Source organism: Antedon mediterranea, chromosome 3 (genome assembly GCF_964355755.1).
Source record: "Antedon mediterranea chromosome 3, ecAntMedi1.1, whole genome shotgun sequence".
Classification (NCBI taxonomy): Eukaryota; Metazoa; Echinodermata; class Crinoidea; order Comatulida; family Antedonidae; genus Antedon; species Antedon mediterranea.
The window spans coordinates 37,337,968-37,351,170 of NC_092672.1; the positions used below are offsets into that span (position 1 = coordinate 37,337,968).

At 33.9% G+C, this 13,203-nt stretch overlaps 1 protein-coding gene across 1 annotated transcript; it reads right to left on the reverse strand.

Annotated features, from left to right (window-relative positions):
- Positions 1–8,572: 8,572 nt before the first annotated feature.
- LOC140045475 (SAGA-associated factor 29-like) lies at positions 8,573–13,178 on the reverse strand. The gene is made up of 8 exons (XM_072090392.1): positions 13,123–13,178; positions 12,448–12,627; positions 11,993–12,141; positions 11,296–11,490; positions 10,884–11,066; positions 10,423–10,516; positions 9,992–10,060; positions 8,573–9,501 (listed from the first exon to the last, which is right to left on the reverse strand). The coding sequence occupies exons 2-8, from the start codon at positions 12,595–12,597 to the stop codon at positions 9,385–9,387; spliced, it is 957 nt and encodes a 318-aa protein (XP_071946493.1). The 5' UTR covers positions 12,598–12,627; positions 13,123–13,178; the 3' UTR covers positions 8,573–9,384.
- Between the last annotated feature and the right edge of the window lie 25 nt (positions 13,179–13,203).

Sequence of the window (13,203 nt, forward strand, 5' to 3'; positions counted from 1 at the left end):
CCCCATAAAATATTTGAAACAAATAAATAAATTTGTATACTATTTTATTCATATCCTGATGATTCATAGTTTTATTGCCTTTATAAATTAGGCTAAAGTACGCATATTAATTGACCTGGAGCGAGGTGGGTCGAAATTAATTGAATGCTCTGTCTATACCAACGATAGGCCTATCGCCACCTATGATCGTTATGATAAATGTTAACATTTCAACTATCCAGATGCCTCAGCACTAAGGCCCTGCCACAGCCTTTTGGGGTCGTTTCCACCACATCACCAGATGCATTGATGTTGTCGCCTCATGATGTGTGGTGGAAGGGGGGGGGAGGGTGGGGACGTATTATCTGTGAACCTCAAACACAGTGGCTCGCATAGCCTTAACTCTATTCCACCGACCAGCGTGGGAATCGAACCCAAGGTTAATAGGATATTTATGACGTAATGATGAATTACGTAATACACGTATAAATAGACTATTATCAGCTCTTCAGTCGAGTCATGTTTCAGTTTGTGGTGCAACGGGTAATGCCCAGTTTTGAGTGCTATCGGCTGGGGTTCGAACCTCAACGGATATTTTATTTTTTTTTATATATATATATTTTTTTTAATATTGTTTTTTTTTTAATAGAGATATGTGACACTGTATTGTCGAACATGTATGGTTCCATACCGGTAGGTATTCAAATATGCTTAATACGAAAAGATATTAAAATTCAGTGACTTATTTCTATTTTATATCACTGTGCTCCACTGGCTCCAAGTTGGGTCCACTTGAGCACAGTGTATTAACATACGAAAAGATATTAAAATTCCGTGAATTATTCCTATTTTATATCACTGTGCTCGTCTGGTACCAAATTGGGTCCACTTGAGTACATTGTATTAAAATACGAAAAGATATTACAATTCAGTGACTTATTTCTATTATATATCACTGTGCTCCACTGACGCCAAATTGGGTCCACTTGAGCACAGTGTATTAAAATACGAAAAGATATTAAAATTCAGTGACTTATTTTTATTTTATATCACTGTGCTCCCTTGGCTCCAAATAGGGTTCAATTGAACAAAGTGTATTAAAATACGAAAAGATATTAAAATTCAGTGACTTATTTCTATTTTATATCACTGTGCTCCCCTGGCTCCAAATTGGGTCCACTTGAGCACAGTGTATTAAAATACGAAAAGATATTAAAATTCAGTGACTTATTTTTATTTTATATCACTGTGCTCCCCTGGCTCCAAATAGGGTTCAATTGAACAAAGTGTATTAAAATACGAAAAGATATTAAAATTCAGTGACTTATTTCTATTTTATATCATTGTGCTCCCCTGGCTCCAAATTGGGTCCACTTGAGCACAGTGTGTATTAACATACGAAAAGATATTAAAATTCAGTGACTTTTTTCTATTTTATATTACTGTGCTCACTGGCGCGCGCGCCAAATTGGGTCCACGTAAGCACAGTGTATTAACATACGGAAAGATATTAAAATTCAGTGACTTATTTCTATTTTATATCACAGTGCTCCCCTGGCTCCAAATCGGGCCCACTTGAGCACAGTGTATTAACATACGAAAAGATATTAAAATTCCGTGAATTATTCCTATTTTATATCACTGTGCTCGTCTGGTACCAAATTGGGTCCACTTGAGTACATTGTATTAAAATACGAAAAGATATTACAATTCAGTGACTTATTTCTATTATATATCACTGTGCTCCACTGACGCCAAATTGGGTCCACTTGAGCACAGTGTATTAAAATACGAAAAGATATTAAAATTCAGTGACTTATTTTTATTTTATATCACTGTGCTCCCCTGGCTCCAAATAGGGTTCAATTGAACAAAGTGTATTAAAATACGAAAAGATATTAAAATTCAGTGACTTATTTCTATTTTATATCACTGTGCTCCCCTGGCTCCAAATTGGGTCCACTTGAGCACAGTGTATTAAAATACGAAAAGATATTAAAATTCAGTGACTTATTTTTATTTCATATCACTGTGCTCCCCTGGCTCCAAATAGGGTTCAATTGAACAAAGTGTATTAAAATACGAAAAGATATTAAAATTCAGTGACTTATTTCTATTTTATATCATTGTGCTCCCCTGGCTCCAAATTGGGTCCACTTGAGCACAGTGTGTATCAACATACGAAAAGATATTAAAATTCAGTGACTTATTTCTATTTTATATCACTATGCTCCCCTGGCTCCAAATTGGGTCCACATGAGCACAGTGTATTAACATACGAAAAGATATTAAAATTTAGTGACTTTTTTCTATTTTATATTACTGTGCTCACTGGCGCGCGCGCCAAATTGGGTCCACGTAAGCAGAGTGTATTAACATACGGAAAGATATTAAAATTCAGTGACTTATTTCTATTTTATATCACAGTGCTCCCCTGGCTCCAAATCGGGTCCACTTGAGCATAGTGTATATTAAATACGAAAAGATATTAAAATTCAGTGACTTTTTCCATTTTATATCACTGTGCTCCACTGGCGCCAAATTGGGTCCACTTGAGCACAGTGTATTAACATATGAAAATATATTAACATTCAATGACTTATTTCTATTTTATATCACTGTGCTCTCCTGGCGCCAAATTGGGTCCACTTGAGCACAGTGTATTAACATACGAAAAGATATTAAAATTCAGTAACTTTTTTCTATTTTATATCACTGTGCTCCACTGGCTCCAAATTGGGTCCACTTGAGCACAGTGTATTAACATACGAAAAGATATTAAAATTCAGTGACTTTTTTCTATTTTATATCACTGTGCTCCACTGGCGCCAAATTAGGTCCACTTAGCACAGTATATTAACATACGAAAATATATTAACATTCAGTGACTTCTTTCTATTTTATATCACTGTGCTCTCCTGGCGCCAAATTGGGTCCACTTGAGCACAGTGTATTAACATACGAAAAGATATTAAAATTCAGTGACTTATTTCTATTTTATATCACTGTGCTCCCCTGGCTCCAAATTGGGTCCACTTGAGCACAGTGTATTACATTACGCGGACCAGGCTACGTTAGCGTTACGGTTAGGCAATTTGGTTTTGACAAGCAATTACTGTCAGTGCTTTGTAAGTTATTGTGATTTTATTGCCCTGGAGTGTCATTTGAGCCACAAGTTCTAACTACAAGTCCTGCCCACTGGAGGTTGGTCTAACCTGAGATGATTCGCATGGAAGAGCTTGAGTCATTCTCTTAAGTTTGGCCTCGATGACCTTTGCGCAGGCTACCTAGAATTCTCATGGGCCATTAAATATTCAGTTTCAACTTTTAGATTTTATGTGGTTTGAGACTTTGTTGAGCATTTTTTTAAATGTGTATAGGCCTACTACAGTACATAATATTAATATTTAATCAAAGATAAGAACAATAATGCAATATACATTGAGATATAAATAATGTAAAATAAACCATAAAGATTAATACAATAAACTACAAATAGCCAATTTTTTAGTTTTAATGGAAAAAAATGATTGACCTATGAAAGAACCCTAAAATAAACATATAAACAAAAATAAACGCCAAGTGATGATAACCAATTTAAATTAATACACATTCAAAAGTTTTATCATCATGTAAATAATTATCTTAAATTAAAAATGAAAGATATATTTAGGTTAACAAATTGAATATAATATGTTTCCTTTTTTCTTATCACTCTTGAAAAGTAATGTTATCTGTTATCTGCCAGAGTCACATGTTCTGACCCTTTCCTTCATTTGTTTAGCTCTGTTGATGAATACTCTGATACTTTTTTTCGTAAAATGCTACAAATAAGTGTGTATGTTTTTTACCCTGCCACTGTTTTAGTACAACACAATTTTGTGTACCCTGCCACTGTTTTGTATCCCTGCCACCGTTTTTGTATCCCTGCAATCTTATTTTTTCACAGAAACTTTGTATACAACACAAGTTTTTGTATCCTAGATCATTGTTTTGTACCCTGACACCGTTTTTGTTCCCTGCTACTGTTTTTGTACCCTGCCACCGTTTTTGTACCCTGCTACTGTTTTTGTACCATGCCCCAGTTTTTGTACCCAGCTGCCATCGTGTTTGTACCCTGCCACTGTTTCTGTACCCTGCCACTGTTTTTATACCCTGCCACCGTTTTTGTACCCTGCGACTGTTTTTGTACCCTCCCACCGTTTTTTTTATCCTGCCACCGTTTTTGTATCCCTGCCACCGTTTTTGTACCACTGTCATCGTCTTTTTTCCCAGACACTTTGTATACAACACAAGTTTTTGTACCATAGACCACTGCTTGTCATACCCTGTCTCTGTTTTTGTACCCTGATACCGTTTTTGTACCATGTCACCGTTTTTGTACCCTGCCACTATTTTTGTACCTTGCCACTGTTTTTGTACCCATCTGCCATCGTTTTTGTACCCTGCCACCGTTTTTGTACCCAGCTGCCATCGATTTTGTACTGCCACCGTTTTTGTACCCTGCCACTTTTTTGTACCCTGCCACCGTTTTTGTACCCTGCCACTGTTTATGTACCCTGCGACTGTTTTTGTACCCAGCTGCCATCGTTTTTGTACCCTGCCATCGTTTTTGTACCCTGCCACCGTTTTTGTACCCTGCCACCGTTTTTGTACCCTGCCACCGTTTTTGTATCCTGCCACCGTTTTTGTACCCTGCCACTGTTTTTGTACCGAGCTGCTATCGTTTTTATACCCTGCCACCGTTTTTGTACCCTCCACTGTTTTTGTACCCTGCTCATTTTTTGTACCCAACTGCCATCAATGTTGTACCCTGCCACTGTTTTTGTACCCTGCCACTTTTTTTGTACCCAGCTGCCATCGTTTTTGTACCCTGCCACTGTTTGTACCCTTCCACCAGGGCCTTCCAGCCTTTTAAACACTGCCTGACATACAAAGATATTTTAAGTCATTTTGTGAAAAATATACATTTATTTAATTTAATGGAATATCACAACCACTAAGTATTTATTCCTGTATAAGGTCAGCAATCAGATTTCCCGCGAACTATTGTATAAAATTAGTGACGCTGTTTTTGTACACTGCCACCGTTTTTGTACCCTGCCACCGTTTTTGTACCCTGCCACTGTTTTTGTACCCAGCTGCCATCGTTTTTGTACTCTGCCATCGTTTTTGTACCCTGCCACCGTTTTTGTACCCTGCCACCGTTTTTGTACCCTGCCACCGATTTTGTACCCTCCACTGTTTTTGTACCCTGCTCATTTTTTTGTACCCAACTGCCATCGATGTTGTACCCTGCCACTGTTTTTGTACCCAGCTGCCATCGTTTTTGTACCCTGTCGCTGTTTGTGTACCCTGCCACTGTTTTTATACCCTGCCACCATTTTTGTACCCAGTCAATGTTTTTGTACAAAACAATTTTTTTTTACAAGTGTTGTACCCAGAAACGTTTTATAACAATTTTATACAATGCAAAATAGAACAAAATACGTGATAATTGCAAATAAATATAATTTCATTTTCAATTTAATTTTATTTCCTCAATATAATAACATACATACAGGATAATACATGCAATGAAGTAATCATGTGGGGAGAGAGTCATAATAAGTCAGTCAGTAAGTTTGACCCACCACGAAATATAACATTAAATACGAATACGAAAAAAAAATATATATATATACATAAACTAATAATAAATAAAAGAAAACAAAGCTACAATTTATGCATATTCTCTGTTATACTCATTACTTACTAAATGTTTACTGTTAACATGATATTGTTCTCATCCTTTAACATTAATATTAATATTTTTGTTCTTTAATGTTTACAAAACTTTTATTTCCAGCAGATTATCCTTTTTTTGCACTATAACTTCTTAAATTTTCATTTAACTTTTTTACTTTCTTCTCTTATGTGGATTCATTCCACTTTTTTTTAACTTATTTTCTTTAAAAAAACTATTTCCATATATCATTTTGTTTATACATACATTATCATTTAACCACATTGATTACATAGTTTCCTCTTTTTATACATAATTATTATCTATTACACATTTTCATTAACAAAGCTTATTTTTTCTTACATAGTTGTTTTTTTTCATCTACATGGATATTTATTTCATACAATTATAATATACGTTTATGTTTACTAAATCCATCCCATGGGTTTGTCCCATTTTATTTTTCTTTGGATTTATCTATGCAAACATATTTTCATTTAAACAATGCATATTCTCTGTTATACTAATTACTTACTAACTTTTTACTGTTAACATTATATTTTCCTCATCCTTTAACATTGATTTTTTTGATCTTTAAATGTTTACAAAATTTATTTCCAACAGATTATCCTTTTTTGCATCTACAGTATAACCCATCAAAGTTTCATTTAACTTTTTTTTTCTTATGTGGGTTCATTCAATTTTTAATTATTCATGATCTAACGTTATTACATAAGAAATTACTTCTGGTGCAGTCCATGGAAAGCATTTCTTCCACCTAATCTTCTCCTCCGATGACAACTTTAAAGGAGTAGGCCTACTCCGTCCGGTCCGAAACGCCTTGCCATAATCTATTGTTACAGGTATAAATTAATTTTACCATCAATCATGAAGCACGTACCACGTTATTACCTGTAAGAGAAAAGACAATTGGGAAAATGAGAAAATAATTGTAAAATAATCACTGAATTGTGTATGGTATAATTGAATTTAATGTATGATAATGAAAAATTAGTGGCTTAATTTAAAAAAATTACGCATAGGCCTATAACATATGACTAGAAGTAGTGTCAATGGTTTTTCAGTTCCTAAATCTGATAGTCAGATATCTAAAACGTTTTATTATACAGGCATAAAGGCATGGAATAACCTACCTCATTCCATTCAACAAATAGAAAACAAATTTAATTTTAAGAAAAATGTTAAATCACATTTCTGTTCTACCAAATAATTTTATAAGTCAATCATAATCTTTAATTTAACTTGTTTTTTATATTATTGTTTTTGTAATATTTACGTGTTTAATGCAATACTTTGTAATGTTTATATTTTTTATTTTAGATTGTAAAAGGATCCCAATGGAAATAAGCTGATAAGCTTTTTGGGCTATCCTGGAAAGTCTTTTATAAATGTATTATTTGTAATGTCCGTAATTTGTGTTATCACTTTGTATGTATTTTTTATGATGATTTTCCAAATAAATTCAAATCAAATCAAATCATAACAGATTCTTATTATTGATATCATTATGGACATAATCCTGAGTTGTGGAAATTAGGATATTTTATACGAATATATATTAGGCCTACTGATATACTGTAAATAAGACCTCTTTAGTCCTACTTCACACGTTTACGTAGATCTATCTGATAAGAATTTGTTAATTATTTTATTTTTATCGGCACGTTGATTTCTACCTACCATGCAAACGCATGCAGCAAGTCAGATTTTCCTCCACAATGAATCTTCCGAGAAAGATCTTTTATTTATTTTCGATGCGCTTCCATTCAATTTTAAAATCGCTTTGATGCCTGCCGCCTCAATCCATCAAGAGGAATGGCGGGGGATATTTGAACTCCGTGGTATATCTGGCTTAGGCCTAACCCTTTTGCGATTAATTCTTTCTAATAGTTCTGTTGTAGGCTACATTTTCTTTCACGGGCTCGTCGTTTATATTATCAAGTAGACGGTCATTGATGACCGAGTCTACGCATTTATCTCGTATAAAATCGCGTAGAGTTATCAAATTTAAATTGTGTTTATTTGTATCAATTATGTATGTTTGTTGCTGCTGTACATTGTCTACAAGATGTCCACCACCCAACAACAGGAGAATAAAACATGAAACACTAATATGCTTTCGTGATACATTAGCACTGTTCGGAAGTACTCATGATTGACTATCAATCCATTTTGTTCCCAAAAATGTGAAAGATATATGCTTTCCCATTAAATTTAATAAATTGAATATCACATGGCCATCCCAATTCCCTAACAAAACTATTGTTCATGTTTAAAAGTATTTATTTAATGTGTCTGTAGTTCTAGTTAAATTGCTTTGCATAAAGCAGCATTGAGAAATATTTAGATTATTATTATAAACAACCACTAAAGTATTTATTCCTGTACAAGGTCAGAAATCAAATTTCCCGCAAACTATTTTATAAAATCAGTGACCTATCTAATAGTACATTGATTGGTTAATACCCAGTCAGTGAGGACCTGATTGACAAGCAGTGCCTGTTTGCTATTGGTCATTGGTAAGAGGAAGTTGAAAATGGACAGCAAGTTATTCTTAACACTTGCAGTCTTAAATAAACACGCTGGCATTTTTATTACACCACAGAGTATTATTCCTGTCAACTTATACCACAATTGACATGTTGAGGGGATAGGTCATCCACTGATTCAGTGGATGCCAAACGTAACGCTAAAGTAGCCTGGTCCGTGTAATGTAACATACGAAAGGATATTAAAATTCAGTGACTTATTTCTATTTTATATCAATGTGCTCCTCACTGGCGCCAAATTGTGTCCACTTGAGCACAGTGTATTAACATACGAAAAGAATATTAAAATTAGTGACTTATTTCTATTTTATATCACTGCGCTCCACTAGTGCTAAATTTGGTCCACTAGAGCAGCTACCGTAGTACTATTTCTATTTCGTAAGTAAATAAAGGCATAAATGGCGCTCCGTAGAAGTAGAGAATGCTCGATCGTCGAAATGACGCTCTGAATATACCTCAATGACACTCTGAATATACCTCAGAATTTGAGGGCGCTATTTATGATTGACAGAGCCATTACAGTATAAAAATACGGCTTTCTTTGATTTCATGAACACGTCCTTCAATCTGTCATCTTGGTGCCAAAACTTTCCAAAAGAAAGTACGCCTTTTTTCAATCATTTGATCGACTATAGAATTAGCATCACGTCACAATTATCTCTTAATAACTACACTGTACAAATAATTTAAAACAAGCATTCATATAGAAAGATGAAACCAGAAAAAACTTCTGATTTTTAACTTTTTAATAAATACAAAATGTGTATAAGACAACAGACAACACTCAGTAATACTGTATTTTACATCAGTAGGTATGGTATTATGGACTCCTAGCTGAAGCTTTGACAACAAATCTGCATGCTCAGGGAAAGCCACTGGTTGTTTTTAAGATCATTTCTAGGATCTCACCAAACTACCGGTTTATTATTTTATCAGATTTTTTTTTTCTTCTTTCAGTTTGCCGAATCTATTTCTTTCATCTTTTCTTTTGTCATCTTTTGTTATATTAGTGTTTTCTTTCACATGATTTGTCTTTTCTTTCACACGACTTCTTTTTGTTCCAACTTGTCATCCTCTCGTGATATGTTTCAATTGTTCATCTTTCTTCTTTCACCTTCTCTTCGTTTCTTTGACTTGTACCACGTATCGTTGAGCAACTTTTAATGGCGGTGAGTAACCATCAACATACGAAGTATCTTCAAATAAAACTAAATATTCGTCTTGTGGCTGTTACAAAAAAAAACAAATGTTTACACAATTTATCATTATTAATTTGATTCGGTAAAAAGATACTAAAGCTCTGTCCACAACATCAAACTAGTTTGACAAAAAAAGTGGGATGTGCTTAAATATGGTAGTGATATGACATCATGTCTATTAAGCTCTGTCTACACTATCAAACTAGTTTGACAAAAAAGTGGGATGTGCTTAAATATGGTAGCGATATGACATCATGTATATTAAGCTCTGTCTACACTATCAAACTAGTTTGACAAAAAAGTGGGATGTGCTTAAATATGGTAGTGATATGACATCATGTCTATTAAGCTCTGTCTACACTATCAAACTAGTTTGACAAAAAAAGTGGGATGTGCTTAAATATGGTAGTGATATGACATCATCACATCCATTATCACATTAGATTTTTTTGTTACATAACGTTTGATATAGTGTAAACAAAGCTTAATGTAATAATTTTAGAATTGAAATAACTTACCCCAGTAGGAGGTGCATTAACAATTGCTCTATAAAAACAAGTGGTTTGTGGATACAATGCCATCACAAGCTAAAATAATCAAAGAAAATAAAAAATACATTTTTTTCATTTTTACACTGCAGAACATACTACTCAAATATTTTCATATAATTGTTTTCTTTTGAATGATCCAAAAATATCTATTTATTTAATGTCTTTGTGGCCAAGGATTACCAATAGTAAATTAATAACTGTTCTATCAGATAGGTGGTAATCCCCCAGGGGCTATTTTGTAAACCCCTATTTGACTCGAATGATGAACTGGGTTCTTTAAAGTACACACAGGTTATAACTGTGTACACTGGACCTATGATTTATAGTCCTTATCCGAGAAGACTTGTTCTACCACCAGAAATGTACACACATATTTTTGTCTATGGATTGTTACTTACTGTTCCTTTACTAAACAGTGCTTCTGGGTTTGTCTCTGGGTTTGTCTTCATCAAAGGTAGTGGTAAAACTCTTCTTTTAGATAAAAGATGTCTCCTGAAATCCAAATAATAATAAAGAAAATTTGTCATTTTCAATTGTGTGTATACCTCCCTGCCTTTATCTTAACACTAAATGTTTTATTTGAATACTATGATCTATCCCACAATTTTAATTATTTCAGAATTTAATCATCAAGTGGTTTAAGTTTAAAGCTCTGTCTACACTATCAAACTTTATTTGACACAAAAAGTGTGATGTGCCCAAATATGGTAGTGACATACCCAAATATAGTAGTGATATGACATCATCATGTCCGTATATGGGCACATCACACTTTTTTTGTCACATAAAGTTTGATAGTGTGGACAGAGCCTTAGCAGTCAATATTTGTTCCTTGTCATTAACAAATAATTTGACTCACTCTTTTCCCTCTTCATCGATATCTTCTACTTCATATTTATTTGTGTTTACATTAAACATATCGACCTCAGCCAGAATCCAGTTCTCATCTCCATCTGACCCTCGAACTCTTGCGGCGACCTTATCACCCTTCTTTGCAACGTAATTATTTTCGGCAGCAATTGCACCACACAATGGTGGTGGACTGATTAAAAACAAATTAAAAATAAAAACAATTGGAATCAATTATTCATCTAAACATTTACTATGTCCAATTGGTAGAATTAGAAAAAATATGGTACAATATACAATTATTATATCATAATCAATTCTAATTAAACTAAAGGCTATAAGACATTAAACTTAACAATCCATTTCTATTTGAACTCTAAAACTCTGTTATACCAGGGTAACTCTTCCCTGGTTATACTGACCTTTCACCTGGCTTTCCCACCCACAATGGAAGCAAGAGGGCGCTCTGTTGTAACATCGTCATCAGCACGCCTCTTCTCATTGTTTTTCTAGGCCCATCCGATTCATTAAAGTTACCACTGAGTCGAGCTTGAATCCGGTGCTCATTCTGGATATTTCTCACTTGTTTAATTGTGTCCAACGCTTTCCACAAAACTCTAAAAATCATCAATATCACAATTTAGCAAAAATATTTAAAAAATGATTTGCTGTAATTTAGATGGGAATCTTATACAAACTCTATGTACTCCTTTTCTGCCATAAATGGGACAATCTATATTATTTATTTACAATAAAACAAATTTAGTTTTGTTGTAAGAGAATGAATAAAATAATAGATGAATGACAATGAATGACTATACCGTGTATCCTCTGGTATAATTCCACCCCCTAGAACACTAATTGAGGCCTACTTTGGGGTGGAACTACACCCGGGGAAATCTTGATTCAGAAAAAAAAAGTAATAAGTATTTCTTGTGAAAACTCATCTAAACTGGCTAGAGAGAGACCTACATCCAGACCAAAAGTCAATACTGGGACTATACCTGGGGATATGCTGTTTGTGAAATCAGACATAAAGTAGGGGTATGGATTAAACCTGAAGTGGGGTTAAACCCAAAGTGGGATTATACCTAAGGATATACGGTGACAGTGACTTACTCTGCCTCATTTTCTGCATCTGACATAGCATTTGTGTAAAGAGTCTTGAGTTTTGTTTTATAGTAAGGAGTAATCTTCTGCTCTGTCTGCATCTTTTCATGTGTTTTAGTAATGTTGCCCAGGTTATGATCTCCCTTATCACGTTCTTCCTATAGAACAGAAATGAAAAGTTTTTACATTAAATTCATTTATAAAACATCTACAAAACATAGAGTAGATTTTCAGTAGAAATAAACAGCAAAGACTGTCAAATAAAACGCTCTACAAAAAGGTCAAGACAGCTATCAGATGAACTTTAACCTTAAACTCTATCAAACTTTATGTGACAAAAAAAATGTGATGTTCCCATATATGGACATGATGATGTCTTAAGATTTGAAAAATGATTTTAATATTTTATTCTACTAGTCTACTAGCTTTTATTCATTTATTGTATTAAAAACATGCATTTATACCTGTACTTGTTTAATGAGTTTATGTAACTCAACAAGATGTTCTTGGATGGTGCTTGTTGTTTCTTGTGCAGTTAGAGCAGGGGATGGCACAGACGCTAGGCTGATGGGGGTGTTGTTGTTGGCATTCTTGCCTCTTCTAGCTGAACTCATCTTCTTGTTTTAAGTCAATCAACACATATTCTAATAATAATGAAAACAATGAATAATGTATTTTCCACTGTGCTCTGTGGTGCTATATTTATTTATAAAAAAATATAGGCCTAGGCCTAGGCCTAGATTAAATTAAATTATATAAAAAAAATATTGTATAATTGGATCATAATTAAACAGGCCTACCATACTGGGTATATTTACTAAAGAATCTTTTCGATAAACATCATGATGAGTATGCCTGTCACGATATAAATTATATGAATTAATCTAGGCCTACCAAAGTGAGCCCAAGTGAGCCAGTACGGCACAGGTTCGCCTATCAAAATGAATTTACTTCGCTAGAACGTTAAGCCAAACAAAACAAAAATATATCAAAGAAGGGCTTAGCTTATTTGGCGATTTCACACTACCCTTACAACTGTGCTTTCTGTATTTTTAACACTAATCTAATTCTTAACGTTTTGCTTTATAATTAGGCCATTTATTTCAAAGTAAAGTTAAATAAAATTGTTAAAAAATCACCTTTTAGAAAAGAAAACAAAAGAAGTACGAGTGTATTTACGACGCTCAATAAAATTGTGTAAACAGCGCCACCAATTTGTA